The sequence below is a fragment of the Octopus sinensis genome, linkage group LG19, assembly GCF_006345805.1.
Source record: "Octopus sinensis linkage group LG19, ASM634580v1, whole genome shotgun sequence".
Taxonomy (NCBI): Eukaryota; Metazoa; Mollusca; class Cephalopoda; order Octopoda; family Octopodidae; genus Octopus; species Octopus sinensis.
Window position 1 is genome coordinate 16,090,491 of NC_043015.1, and position 15,647 is coordinate 16,106,137.

General features: G+C 33.6%; 1 protein-coding gene across 1 annotated transcript in view; it reads left to right on the plus strand.

The window, feature by feature from the left end:
• LOC115221996 (collagen alpha-2(IV) chain) overlaps positions 1-15,647 on the plus strand; it is a 72,895-nt gene that overhangs the window by 2,379 nt on the left and 54,869 nt on the right. The window contains exons 2-8 of the mRNA XM_036511110.1: positions 4,889-5,023; positions 5,249-5,293; positions 10,058-10,120; positions 11,202-11,315; positions 11,679-11,714; positions 12,429-12,491; positions 13,033-13,206. Of these exons, the coding sequence (XP_036367003.1) occupies positions 4,904-5,023; positions 5,249-5,293; positions 10,058-10,120; positions 11,202-11,315; positions 11,679-11,714; positions 12,429-12,491; positions 13,033-13,206 (615 nt within the window). The 5' untranslated portion in view covers positions 4,889-4,903. The remainder of the gene's footprint in view (positions 1-4,888; positions 5,024-5,248; positions 5,294-10,057; positions 10,121-11,201; positions 11,316-11,678; positions 11,715-12,428; positions 12,492-13,032; positions 13,207-15,647) is intronic.

Here is a 15,647-nt window from a genome sequence, read left to right on the forward strand (position 1 = left end):
AGCCGAGCTGGGTCTCTTAATATAGAATTCTTCAGATGGACTGTTTTACTTGGTGAAAGGTTCACTCTAACAGCGTGAGTCTGTGTAGTTGGTGTGTACATATCTGAAGTTGACGATGGTAGGGACGACATAAAGTTGGTACGATAATGCTGACGACGGCGGCAGAGATAGAAGACGCTCTGTCTGTCGTTGGTGTATAATAGTGTCGTAGTGGCTGGCTGACTGGTTGTCTGTCGCTGGAAACTGGAACATGGCTGAGTACGATGCTGGTCAGTGACTAGACTGGACCGTAAAAGGTCTTGAGTCAAAGACCCTGTATACTGAAAGCAAGCCCTTTATATAGAGGAGAAATGGCTCAAACAGAGCCTAAGAAAAACAGTGTCACGAAACCTTAACCAAAGGCCATGATTGGTTGGCTTTGCAGTGGCGCAAAATAAGTAGAGACAAACCGCGCCACATGCCAACCAATCAGATCAGCGGACACAAAAGGAACAACCCAGCCAAAGATGGCTGTAATCTCAAACGAGATCATTCCTGTTGTGTCTCCCAAATAGTGAGGATATCAGATACTGCTACACACTTAAGGTTGATGAAAAATAATGTTGTTTTTAGTTTTAATACAACACCATCCTAAATATCAGAGGTTTTAATGTAAGAATAACTTGGATGTTGCCTTCAGAGGCTAAGTGATTACTGCACTTTATTCATTAAATAATAGAGAAGAATATTTTAAAATGTTGACAAGAATTATTACAGATCAAAATTTCATGTAAATGTTTCATTTGCTCCACAAGAGAAGTCAAAGTGGTAATTTTTAATTTTTACACTAGTCATGAAAAGAAATCTGGAAAATTTCATCTTTCAGCATTTCCATTACTTCAAATGTTCTCCTGAGTTATGAAGGAAAGATATTTTGACAGTCTCCTTTTGAAAAGCACCTTTTATATATTGTTAACATATCATCTTTGCTTTGAATAGAGAGAATAAAAACGTTACTTTTTAAAAATACCAGCCATGTATTTTAAAATTAACATGCTGAATAGAATTGCAAAATGCACGATCTCCCCACCTTTTTTTTTCTCTCTTCTTCATTCTTCAGTTATTCAGTATTTTTTAAGAACTTTGCCATGAGATAATCACCAAACTTCTGTACAAATAATACTTCTAGACCAACCTCACATTTGATGAACAAGTATTTTAGAGAACATATTTAAAAATAAACCAATTCATTATATGAACTTTAACTCTAAATACTGATAATTATATAAAACTTGAAGTTCAGATTTAATTAGATTTATAATTTAACTCTTAATTACCATACACTCGACCAGTCCTGAAACGATATCTCAAGAATCAAATTAACAAGGGAGAAAACTCCTGTCTTCTATCGTTCATATCTGTTCTACAACAAAATCATTACAGGATCACTGTGTTCAACAGGACGTTAACAGTTAAAATATAATTCAAAGATAAATATCCAAATAAGTTAAAATAATTTATTTAATCTCAAATAATCAAAAATTTATTTTCTTACTGGAAAAACACAGAAGAATTTTTTGATATTAAAAAATTCATTAATTTAATTAAGAAGTGAATTTAGTACTTTATGCACTAGTTTGTTTACTGAATTCTTTGAAAAAAAATCTTTTGTTTAGATTGGATAACTTTGACAGAAGAGACACAACCAAATGAAAACACCTCAGTGTCTCAAAGTCCTGTTAACTTAATGAATTGAGTGTGTTGTGTACACACACCTTCAGAAAGGAGAGCTTGTTCTCTAAAGACAAAATGCCACCTCAATAAACATATTCATGTTTGAATCTGCCAGAATGATTTGCAAATTAATATGTATGTCATTTTTGCTACTCCTCTATGTAATGTGACAATTTAGTCTTGCAGCTTATAATTTAAAGAATTTAAATATAATTGCTGACATTATATCTTTTACATGCCCATCCGAATCACCTTGCTTGACCCTGTGACCTTCCTTTAGAAATTTCTTATATTCATTCATAACAAAATATGGAAAAATATATTTATATATTTTTTTTTTTAATTAACCATTTGATTCTTGGGGAGGTGTAATATTGATACTACATTACTTATTTTGATTTATGCAAGAAATATAATACTCTAGATTTAGCAGTTTTGAATGGAAAAACTTATTACTCTCTAAAATTTTAACACTTGACTTGACATAAAATTGTATATAAAACATAGTTTTGCTCTCATGACAATGAACTGGTGTAAGAATCAAGAAAAACAGTATAAACCTACAAGCAAAAAAGAAAGAAGCAGATCACATATTAATAAATTTGAATAATGCCAAATTAGAACAAAACAGAATAAATATATATATAAAAAAATAACACAATGTCAAGCAATAAAAGCATCTTTTCATTTCATGAAATATACATGAGTGAGACTCTGAGCAAAGTGTTTCATATACTACATACACGTAGTACAAGATTTTAATTTTACCTTATTTTAGTAATTTGCTAATGTTTCTTTGAACTCAAAATATAGAAATATGAAGCACTAAACGTTGTTAGGCCTATAAAGTGCCACTGTATAGCTTCTGTCACTCCACCACTCTTTCTAATTTTGACACAGTTTTGAATAGGAGAAGACATTGACATCAGTACTTGACTGGTACTTTATTTTATCGCCCCTGAAAGAGTGAAAGGTAAAGCTAACCTTGGCGGAATATGAACTTGGAACATCAGGAATTGGAAGAAATGCTGTTAAATATTTTGTCCAATGGGCTAACGATGGACCAACTCGTTGACCTTCTTATGTTGTCTGATAACAAAACGCTTTGTGCGGAGATTTTCTGTAAAGTATTGAAAAAAAATGTCTTGCAACCATCGTTTATAGGGTTAAGTTTTCTTTTATGATTCTATTCACATATACATTTTATAGGAGTATTAAATTGATCCAGTTCTTTATTTTCTTTTTCCTTTTTTATCTTTTCTGGCGTTGTCAAAGATTTTGAAGTTTTATAGAATTAAGTGAAAATTTTCAAAATTGATACATTGATGTAATTTTTCACACTGAATCTGATTTTGTGATTCATTTATTCCAGAAAAAAAAATTTTAGAAAAATTTTACAGAGGTTTAAAATTTTGGAAAAATGTTTACCCAATTAGAAGACAGAATTTGGAAGCTAGCAGTTTTTGTGTGATAGCTATCACAAAATGAAAGCAAAAACATTACAATGACAAAATGAAAGGTGCTCCAGCATGGCCACAGTCATTGGACTGAAACATATAAAAGAATAAAAGAATTACGATGATAAAAATTGAAAGAAGTTTTAATTAGTTTTCATGAATAAAATCATTTTAAATGGTTAAACAGGCATCTAAATAATATAAAAAGGAAAAATAATTCTTAATGAAATAAGTTTTGCTTTCGAAAAATTACAAAAAGATTCTGTACATTAGGGTAAGGGTCATCGTCAAAGAAAATGCACAGATTAAAAGAAGATATTTGTGGTGGTTATGGTGATTCTGGAAGCAGATTACAGTTTCATTTCTTACTATGGAGACAGGCACCAGTGGCTTTCAGTTGGCTAAAATTACCCAAAACTTGCCAACTTTAAAAGCTATTAATGCTTTATTTATTTATTTATTTATTTATTTATTTATGTGAAAAATGAAATTCATTTTGATAATTAGCATACAAAACTAAATCAGTACACTAAATTTGAAAACAATTGGAACAAAAGTTTTTAAAAATAGAAAACTGACAGCAACAGAAAAGACCCTTTTGTAAAGAATCCTGTATAGCTTACTTAATGAGGATATACTGTAAGAAAGCCACAACACTGTGGTATTCATCTCAAGAAAACATCACATATATATGTGCATCAGTAGCAGGTGAAAAGCATCCAGCAGTGGTGGTGGAATTGCTTGATTCTGTATTCTATGTATTTGGTTATCATCAGCAGCAAGTTTGCACTGTCAACCGCTTAAACAAATTTCACTTCTACTTTATACAGAAATGATGTTGCAAATATTTTCTGCAGAAATTTATTTTCCCCCAATGTAGGTGGAAATTTTCCCTCCAATATAGGTGGCATGTGTTACACAAATATCTGGAGTTCAAACCTTCCAAATTTCACTTGGCACAAGAGCTAAAACGAAAGGACAAACCAAAATGAAGAGAGTTCTGTGTGGATTTGCAAGCACAGCTCAAGGTGAATGGTTTCACAGATAGACTTGTGTTTACTAACGAAGCTAGGTTTCACCTTAAAGGCAAAGTGAACTGGCATAATTTGAGATTTTGCGGCTTGGCAAATCCACATGCCATACTGGAAAGTAAACACGATTTTCCAAAAGTAAGTTTTCTGCATCATGACAAACCAAAGAGTGTTTGGGCTTTACTTCTTCACCGAGTCCTCTGTTACAAGGTACACCCATCTTGACATGCTGTCCATTTGGTTATTACCCTGTTGGAAGAAGAGATACTCAACTTCATTTTGCAGCAAGATGGGGACCGGCCACATTGGCATAGACACCTACACAATTACCTAAACCAGTATCTTCCAGAACACTGGATTGGCTGTGCTTGGGTGAATGATTTGCCAATGATAGACTGCCCCTTCCAACAAGTCATCCAGCCTAACGCCTTGTGACTTTTTCCTTTAGGGGTATCTGAAAGACAAGGTATTCATGCTATCACTTCCACATGACAGCCACATTAAGGTGACCACAAGCAATACTTGATACATAGATTTAGATATATGTGTGGATGTGTGTACAGAACAAGGGAAAGAAAAATTTAATTTTTAAAACATTCTTTTAGTTTTAGCTTTGAAATAACATTGTCAATTGCTTTGTAATTTAGTTTTATATTTTGCCAATTTTCTTTTTCTTCTTATGTAAAGGGTCCCCATGGACCAATGGGACCACCTGGACTTCAAGGGGTCCGTGGCTATCCAGGACCCGAAGGACTGATTGGACCTAAAGGAGAGAAAGGAAGAGCAGGGCCACCAGGACCAGTTGGCTTAAAAGGAGACAGAGTAATATATTTTAATTTTATATTCAATATTTCTTCTGAATTCAAAGAAAAAAGACATTCATAAAAATAATTCACAATTCTTTCATTTAAAAAATGGCTTTTCCATTTTATATTCATCTAGAAACTTTTTGTGATAATAATGATAATAATGTTTTTTTTTAACCTTTGAAAATTGACTGATTTATTTGTTTCACCCTCAGTTGATTCCAAACTTTGTTATTTTCAGGGAAAAATTGGTATCCCAGGTTTCCCAGGTGTGAACGGAATTCCAGTATGTATCCTTCAGATTTTCTAATTCTTTTAATATGTAAAATTTTGGTATATTTAAAAGTATCTTTTTACCCATTTGAATAATTTATTAAGTTAATCATCAAACAGTTGATCGCCAATAATTTATTTATTGTTTTATATCTAATAGTGGGAGGCTTAGCCCAACACCAAGTTTATTGCAACTACTTGGTCTTTAGACAACGTTAGTGCATTTCATTTTGTGGAAAACTTTCAGGCTAGGCCTCCAGTTTAAAGATAACTTCTCCACTTCTACCCACCAATCTTGAATAAATAAAAGAAGGGAGGGTCTTCCCTTTAGTCCCTAACTAACTAACTAACTAATAATAATAATAATAATAATAATAATAATAATGATGATGATGATGATGATAATAACAATAATAATAATAACAACAACAATAATAATGTCAATAATTTTGACAATGTGTAGAGTCCACCATCCGACAAGCTGATATCAACAGGCTGTACTTGAGGAAAGACCAGGGTGAAAGAAGCTTAATAGAGGTAGAAGAATGTGTACAGATGGAAATAAGAAGCCTAGTAGAGTATTTACAGAGCAGCACAAAAAAACTACTAAAGACAGTAAATAAAGAACAGGTGATCAAGTGCGTAATAGGAGAAAAGGAAAAGAATGAAATACAAAGAGAGCACATCAGACAGATTGAAGAAAAACCCCTGAGTGACCAATTTTGGAGAGCCACTGAAGACATATGTGGAACAAAATCCTGGGCCTGGTTAAAAAAAGGGGCAATTAAAAAAGAAACAGAGAGCCAAATTGTAGCAGCCCAAGATCAAGCAATAAAAACAAACAACTTGAGAAAATATATATATGAATAGAATGTGTAAGAAAAATATAGAGTATGTATTAGAAAATGTGGAACTTGGAATGAGACAGTGGCACACATAGTGACAGAATGCCCCAAGTTTGCACAGGAAGAACATAAGAAATGGAGACAACCAGGTTGTAAAATTTATACACTGGAAAGTGTGTCAAAAATGAGAATTTGAAGCTGGAAACACATGTTACAATCACTGAGTTGAAAGAGTATTGGAATTGGAGAAATATAAGATTTTGTGGGACTTTCCTATTCAAACAAACATGAAACTAGAAAATAATAGACCAGACATAACAATGATAGATTAGGAAAAACGAAGTTGCTTACTGATCGATCTATCATGCCTATTTGATTCCAGGATTGTAAAGAAAGAAGAAGAAAAACAAAATAAATACAATCCCTTAAAATTTGAAATAGGAAGAATTTGGAACATGAGAACAGTAAAAGTCATGCTTATGGTAATTGGTGTGTTGAAACATACAAATAAATGGTTGAAAGAGATTGGAATAGAAACCATGGTAGAGCTCCTACAGAAAGTTTATCTCTTAGGGATAGCAAGGATTATCAGGAGGGTTCTAAGTACTTGAAAGACTGCTGAAAACTTGTGAATACCTAAGGCTTCAGGTAGTAACCCACTACCCACATAAATCCTACCAGGAATAAGACCGAACCTGAGCCAAACAAAAATAATAATAAAAGCACTCAGAGAGCACAAACCTCCACCAAGGCAACACCAACATCTTCCCAACGATTAGCCAGAGAGGATTTTCAAAATGAGAATATCTGAAATAAGCTTGACTCCTCTCACAAACGAGAATGCTAAAAATGAACCCAGCCACTCTCAAAACTTAAGTAAAAAACAGGGAAAATAATTCAGAATCGTTATTCAGCACCAGATCAATCCCAAAATCTAGTCATTTCTTGCCAGTCACGAAGTCAAACATCCCTGAAAGTTTCACTCAAGATATCCTGTCTGACGAAACAAACGAACGAACACGACTGAAAACAATACCTCCACCTTTGCTAAGGCAGAGGTAATAATAATAATAATAATGATAACGATAATAATGATAATAATAGTTGGTGTTGCATATGTGGGCAAAAGCATCACTTCAATATGGAGCAGGTATTATAAAATGGCAAAAAAGAGAAATTATGAAAATGGATACGAAGACCAGAAAAATGTTGACAGTACACAGAGCCTTCCACCCTAAGAGGACACTGATAGGCTGTACATGTCCAGAAGAAAGGATGGGAGAGATTTGATGAGCTGCTAGGACTATATCAAAGCAGAGAAAAACAGCTTAGGGTAGTATATAAAAAATTCCATAGAGCCATTGTTGAAACATATGAAGAAGGCCAGTGTCATCAAAACTAAAAATTGTGTAATGAAAGAAAAATTTAAACAAGAAATGAACAAAAGAAAAAGAAAAAGCATGGAACAAAAAAAAAGTCAGTTTGTAAGATACAAAGACAGATACAGAGGACTGGTGGCTATGGATGAGGAGGGGTGACCTGAAGAGACATAAGCACTCATATGCAAACTCAAGAATAAGCATTAAGGACCAACTATGTGAAGTGCAGAAGGGACAACACTGCTGACAGCAACAAATGCAGAATGTGTGATGAGAGGGGTAAAACAGTATGGCACATCGTTAGTGAATACACGAAATTGGAACAACATAAAAGATGTTATGGGAAATCTGTAGAAATCACAGCCTAGAAAGAGCAAAGACATGGTATGAGAAAACCCCAGAAGGAGTTACCAGGAATGAGAATTGCAAAATCCTGTTGGATACAATGATCCAGTGCAATCACCTGACCAGACATTGGAAAATAGACGTTGTTGGTGAATAAAAAGGAAAGAACATGTATGATAATCTACATTGCTTGCCCTGACAATAGAATCAGTGTGAAAGAAGAAAAAATATACACCTATGATGATTTGAAGTGGGAAATATAATGTTTGTGATCAATAATGAGAGTAGACGTGATTCCAGTAGTAATTGGTGCGCCTGGAAGTATAAGATTGGTGCAAGAGTGAAGGTAGTACTCTTACAAAAATCAGCATTGCTTGGAATTGCAAAAATTTTTCGCATTCTTCTTGAAGCACGACCAGTAAACAAGTGTCACTTTAGTCTGCTGGCTGTGGACAGCTGACATTTACCCAGCAAACGACCATCACCCATCATACCCAGCAAAATAAGCTTTGAGTTTTTATCTAATAATAATAATGATGATGATGATGATGATTTTTTCAAATTTTGGCACAAGACCAGCAGTTCTGAGAGGAGGAGGTACATAACTGGTACTTTATTTTATTGACCCCACCCCCCAAAGAGGATGACATATAAAGTTGACCTCAGTGAAATTTAAACTTCAAATGTAAAATGTTGAAAGAAATGCCACAACGCCAGAATGATAATTATAATAATGTTAATAATAATTTCAAATTTTGGCACAAGGCCAGCAATTTCAAGGAAGAAGTAAGTTGATTACATCAACCCCAGTATGAAAAGCAAATGATGCAAGGTAAAGTCAACCTTGTCAGAATTTGGACCCAGGATATAAAGGCAGACAAAATGCTACTAAGCCTTATTAAGTTCACCGCCTTAATAATAATAGTAATTCTGCCACAACGCTAGAATGATAATTATAATAATGATAATAATGATTTCAAATTTTGCCACAAGAGCAGCCATTTTTGGGGGGATGGGGTAAGTCAGTTGCATCAACCCGTGTTTTTAAATGGTACTTAATTTATCAACCCTGAAAGGATGAAAGGCAAAGTCAACTTCAGTGGAATTTGAACTCAGAACATAAAGACAGGTGAAATACTGCTAAGCATTTTACCTGAAGTGCTAACAATTCTGCCAACTTGCCACCTTAATAATAATAATAATCCTTTCAACTATGAGCACAAGATCTGAAATTTTGGGGTTAGTCAATTACATCAACCCCAGTGCATAACTAGTACTTATTTTATTGGCGCCAAAAGGATGAAAGGCAAAGTCAACCATGGCGGAATTTGAACGCAGAGTGTACAGTCAGAAGAAATTCTGCTAAGCATTTTTTCCCGCATGCTAACAATTCTGCCAGCTCACCACCTTCAATAATAATAATAATAATAATAATAATAATAATAATCACCAATGGAATTTTGTTTTTGTGAATCCTAGTCATTTTGGCATCAATGCCTAATACTTCAATACAGCATATGAAGTAAACATCTTAGAGAGTAAAAGTTAGAATAGAAAGTTGTGCAAAATAACCAATACATCAACTCTTCTCATAGGGGACAACAAATAGCTATCCTGCACTTGAATTTTGGATTCCACTTTAGCATATTAAGTTACATGTGAATCCACAGAAGTTAAATCTGGTTGATTATCATCATCATCATCATCATCATCATCTTCGTTTAGCGTCTGCTTTCCATGCTAGCATGGGTTGGACGGTTCAACTGGGGTCTGGGAAGTCAGAAGGCTGCACCAGACCCAGTCTGATCCGGCAATGTTTCTACGGCTGGATGCCCTTCCTAACGCCAACCACTCCGTGAGTGTAGTGGGTGCTTTTTACGTGCCACCGGCACAGGTGCCAGACCAGGCTGGCAAACGGCCATGATTGGATGGTGCTTTTTACGTGCCACCGGCACGGGGGCCAGGCGAGGCTGGCAACGGCCACAGTCGGATGGTGTTTTTTATTTGCCACCAGCACGAGACCAGTCGGGGTGGCGCTGGCAATGGCCACGTTCGGATGGTTCTCTTACGTACCACCGGCACTGGTATCACAGCTGCAATTTCCATTGATGTTGATCCATTCTCAATTTCAAAGAGAATACCAGCAATATTATTAATAGGTCACAGTTAAATAATTTCAATATTAATATTATTTCTTTTTTATTTTAGGGTGTACCTGGTCCTGTTGGACCCCGTGGTTCTCCTGGTCTAGATGGATGCAATGGAACTCAGGTAAAACATTTATTTTTATGATCATTCTTCAATCATCAACCTTCAGATGTTTTTGATTTATAGTTTTAGTGTGTGGCAGACTATGTGATTACATTTTGTATCATACCTCTTCTCCTCTCACTTTATACCATGTTATCCATTTGAAAAATTATCAGAAATTTTATTATTGCTAAATTAATTGAGAATTGCAACTTAAGAAATCGATAAAATTCCAGTAACAAGCCAAATATTCAACACTTTGTAATTTGTTACTCGCACTGCACTGTGTCCTTGGTTCATATATATTACTCTTGCAAGTCCAGATAACATAGATGTAAAATAAGTACTGTAGTGTGGAATGGTGAGACATTGCATAAATGATGAGAATTTAGTCAATTTGTAGTGCTGAGCTAAAAGTTTTTTAAATTATCAACTTTTGCAATATTTACTCTGTAGCTTCTTATTTACCATACAAATAATCAACCTCCACTGAGTGGAGCAATTCAACAATAATAATAGTCTACATAGGTTGTATAAATACATATCTGAATTTCATAACACCTATGTAATGGGAAATGAACAAAATATTAAAAAGGATCAAAATTCATTCATTGTTCAACTGTCAGATTTTAGATCCAAAATTTTTAAGCAGTGCCAGACCTAGTTATCATTGAATTAAGCGTTCAAATAAGCCATTTTACTTAAGTTGCTTTTATCAAATTAGCTTAAAGCCAGTGCAGTTCCTAATTAATACTTAAATGATTTGTGTCAGGGAGGCAGGGAAAAAAATGTGTCTAATTTGCATAAAACTTGATTCATATGCTACTATTCAAAATTTTCTAATTCCCCTATATGAAGGGTTTTCTATCAGTCTTGAAGTTGAATCTCATATCATTTGAGTAAATCACTTTATCTCCAATTTAAATAGATAATTGAATACTTGTATCAACAAATGTTTACAGAGATGAAACAGGATAATGAGATGATGAGCTGAAATAGTTCAGAAAAAAATGGATTTTAGCTCAGGATCATGAAGTTGTAAAAAAAATATAAAAGTTCAATAAATTTCAAACATTTTATGTTACTTTATTTTTATTTTCAGGGTGATCCTGGTGTTCCTGGACTCCCTGGAGTTCCTGGTCTTAGAGGAACACCAGGCCCAAGTGGACGATCTGGACAAAAGGGAGAACCTGGATTAGGATTAAAAGGTTTGAAGGTGTGTATTTTAAAGGCTTTATTGACTATTTTTCGCATTACTTCTATAGTACATACATAGATGTATACATACATAAAAACAATATAACAATATATATATATATATATATATATATATATATATATATATATATATACACATATATATATATATATACATGTATTTTTACACACACTACATACATGATCATAGCGATATTCTTGCATATGTAATCTTATGTCAAATGCAAGTGTTGATTCTGAAAATATTCATAATGCTATAAAATAGTATTGAAAATTAGGAGATTTCAACCTAATATTTTTTTCTTTCCAAATATGTCAGTGTATAATATTTTGTTTATTCATTTCATATCTTTTTTAACAGGGTGAACCTGGACGTGATGGGATACCTGGTCCTGTGGTAAGTATGTCAACATTGAAACTCCTCTGTTTTAAAACAAATCCTCAAAAAGTCATTGGAATAGTTTTAAAATATTCAAGATGCAAGAGAGAATTGAGATGAGAGCTAAAAAAAAATATCTATCCTAAAATAAAAAATGACTTAGTGGTTTTGTTGAGTATATTTCTCCCAAGAACAGTCAACCTTTGAGTTTCAACTAATTTTGAAATAATCAAGATTTGGTACAAGTTGATAAAATATTTCATTTTATTTTGTATTTATGTTATAATCTAACAATCTAACTGTAAATTATATGAAATTTATAGTTGCTTTGAGAAGTACATATACTGAGGATTACATTACCTCAATATGAAAAGGATTACATCAGACACATAAAATATAGGCAGCAAAAGATCATGGGAATAACGACCAAACCATTCTCCCCAGATTTAGAATTGCTCGATGGTTAAATCCTGGTTACTTTTATAGTTTGTAAGAAAATATGAAAAATTTTAGTAAAATATTAAACTTGAACACAGTTATGTCTTCAATATAATTTGTTTGAAAAGAATCTGTTCCATCTCTCTCTCTCTCTCTCTCTCTCTCTCTCGCTCTCTCTCTCTCTCTCTTCTCTCTCTCTCTCTCTCTCTCTCTCTCTCTCTCTCTCTCTCTCTCTCTCTCTCTCTCTGTATATATATATGTATATATAAATGCTTATTTGTCCTTCTCTTTTAGGGATCACAAGGCCCTCCTGGAAAATCTGGCTTGCGTGGGCCAGAAGGACTCAGAGGATTGCTAGTAAGTTACTACTATTACAGTTATTAGTACTGCATAAGTAAATATGTGTGTGGTATGTTAGTAGTGTCAATCATTATTATTAACCCCAGTTAAACTAGATTATACATACCTTTGAATTAAAGACATTCAAGCACCACCATCTTTGTTTACCATACTAAACATATTTAGGACAACATTATTGTGTGTATCCTTCCATTTCAGAGATGGTAGAGTGTTATGTGGCAACTACGTTTAGCAAATCAAGTAATTGCATAGAGTGTACCAGAATTTTTTCTGCAACACATAATAAAGTTTCTTGAAGTTTTTTGTTGGAATTGGCAATAGTTCCAATCATACCAATTGCTTCTGCTTCATTTTTAGATGTTTTAGAACATTAATTTAGATGTTTTATAACATAAGCTGTCTTAATAATTTCATCATGAAAGTTAGTTCTATTGTTGTCATATAAAATGTTTGCTTGAATTTCTTCAGCTTTCTTCTGCTACTCAGCTTCAGATATCTACCTCTGTCTCTTAAAAAGTGTTTCTGTTATATTTTATAGGGTCCTCAAGGTGAGAAAGGTGAAAGAGGTGAAAAGGGTCCAGCTGGTATATCTAAAAAGTCAACTCCAGGGCCACCTGGGCCAAAAGGAAATCCTGGACCTCCAGGAAACCTCTGTGCACAAGATGGACCTAATACAATGAAAATGGGTAAAAAGGGTGAAAAAGGCATGAGGGTAAGGCTGTGAAAAAGTCAAGATTATGTTACTTTAATATTTCTATTATGTTTTTTATGTGAAATTTTCTCTCTTCAAGCCATGAACAGAGTGTAGTAAGTGTTATTCTGCATAGCAGTAAGGCATGAGCATTAAATATGGAAGATGTATGAAGTGGTAAGAAAAAATGAGTTGAATACAATTTGTTGGGTATGAAACATGAGATGAAAAAGTGGTTATGCCATAAAGACATTGTAGTAGGAGGAATCATTGTGTTGCAATTGATGTGATATGAATGAACATGTCTGGCTGGGAGTTAGAATGCTGTGTCTTGACAGTGAAGAAGAGGAACCTGGCAGATGATGGACAAAAAATAGTTGGTGTGAAATTTGTGAAAATTGGGCCTCACAGCTGAGCTGTCACAGGTTTATATTATAGATCTGTCCAATCCATGACAACATGAAGAAAATAGCATTAAAACGTGATGATGGTAATAGAGGTGATGATGCATTTAATATGCTTTCTCCTATATGAATGTTACATCTTTTGAGATGCTTTTAGAACTTAATATGTCCAAGAGAGATCATTTCTGAGTGATTCCATGAGAATTGTTGGAAGATGCGGTTTGTGACTTAAGTTCAAACTCATTGCCAGATGTAATTGCTAGTTGCCTGTTCTCTATGCAGTATTATCATGTTGAATAGAACTCAGCTATATACACTATTTTTATGTGTAGCATTTGTGGAAATTGAGATGCAGAGCTTCAGATTCTTTCATACCTGTACTGACACACAGCTCTTAAGCCAGAGTTTGTGATTTTAAAAATCAAAACCACACAGTTGAAATATCAAAATAGAATACATATAATTTCTGTGTACCCTCTTTCAAGCTATTTCTCAAAATATCAAAACATTGTTATTTGCATTCAATTTTTAATCTAGACATGTATTGCTAAGCATAAAAGTGTGAGTGAAAATAAACCTGCTAGAGAAAGAGAGGAAAAAAATTGAGAGATTTAAATACAAAAAAGGAAAGGAAAAAGAATAACAAAGATTGTAATGTCACTACAGTTTTAGTTGTGTATGTTATATATATATATATATATATATATATATATATATATATATATATATAATATATATATATATGTATATACACACGCATACATAAACACACATATATATATATATATGTATGTATATATATATATATATATATATATATATATATATATATATAAGGTAAAGAAGAAAATGGAGAAGATAATTAATTGACAAACATCAGCTAGATCTATTTATTAGTTACAATCATATGAATAAATAAATAAATAAGGATAAATGAGTGAATATAACTCTACTCTTACACCTGTTTCTACTTTGGGGTCCAGCATGCCAAAGTTGACACATCATATCAAGATTATACAGAGATTGTACAAATATTGAACAAAAATTAGACAAAGGTGTAGGAGTGGCTGTGTGGTATGTAACTTGCTTACCAACCACATTGTTCCGGGTTCAGTCCCACTGCGTGGCACCTTGGGCAAGTGTCTTCTACTATAGCCTTGGGCCAACCAAAGCCTTGTGACGGAAATTGAAAAAAAGTCTGTCGTGTGTGTGTGTGTTTGTGTGTCTGTGTTTGTCCCCCCAACATCACTTGACAACCAATGCTGGTGTGTTTACATCCCTGAACTTAGCGGTTTGGCAAAAGAGACCAATAGAATAAGTACTAGGCTTACAAAGAATAAGTCCTGGGGTCTATTTGTTCGACTAAAGGTGGTGCTCCAGCATGGCAACAGTCAAATGACTGAAACAAGTCAAAGAGTAAAAAATTGACAAAATTTGAACTCCAAAGCTTCATCAGAGAGTCCAAAATGGTAAGAATTAAACAAGCAAAAAAGTAAAATGAAATAATAAAAAAAATTTTAAATAGTAAAAAAGTAAATTCCAAGATAATATCTTGAGGTTCTAAGATTACATCTTATTTCAGTCTAATGAGGGATATAGTAAGATAAAACGTTATAGGGTGGGGTTAATGGGATGATCCATATAACAGAGGTCATTAGATAGAAACTAAAAACTATGTAATAGAATAGCAATAAAATTTAGTTAACGTAAACGTAGTTGGGAAAATCAATACGTAATTATATCAATGAAGGAATAATTTGGGTATAAATTATGTGTGATGTTATTGTTTATTAACAAAAATTTTCATCATAATACCCCTATGAGTAGGGTAAGGCCAATGTCAATCGTACAACTTAATTGGTCAGCTACTATTTAAAAATAATAACATTATTTGAGTCCGTTAAAGCTATCAAAATACAAAACAGATTTAAGAAAAGATTCCAGGAATAAGTTGCCTGGGAATAATAAATAAATACATATGGTTAGGAATCCTAAATTTAAATTACAATTTATGGGAGCAACTGTCTTTGAAGACTCATATTGTCATTGAATGCTCGA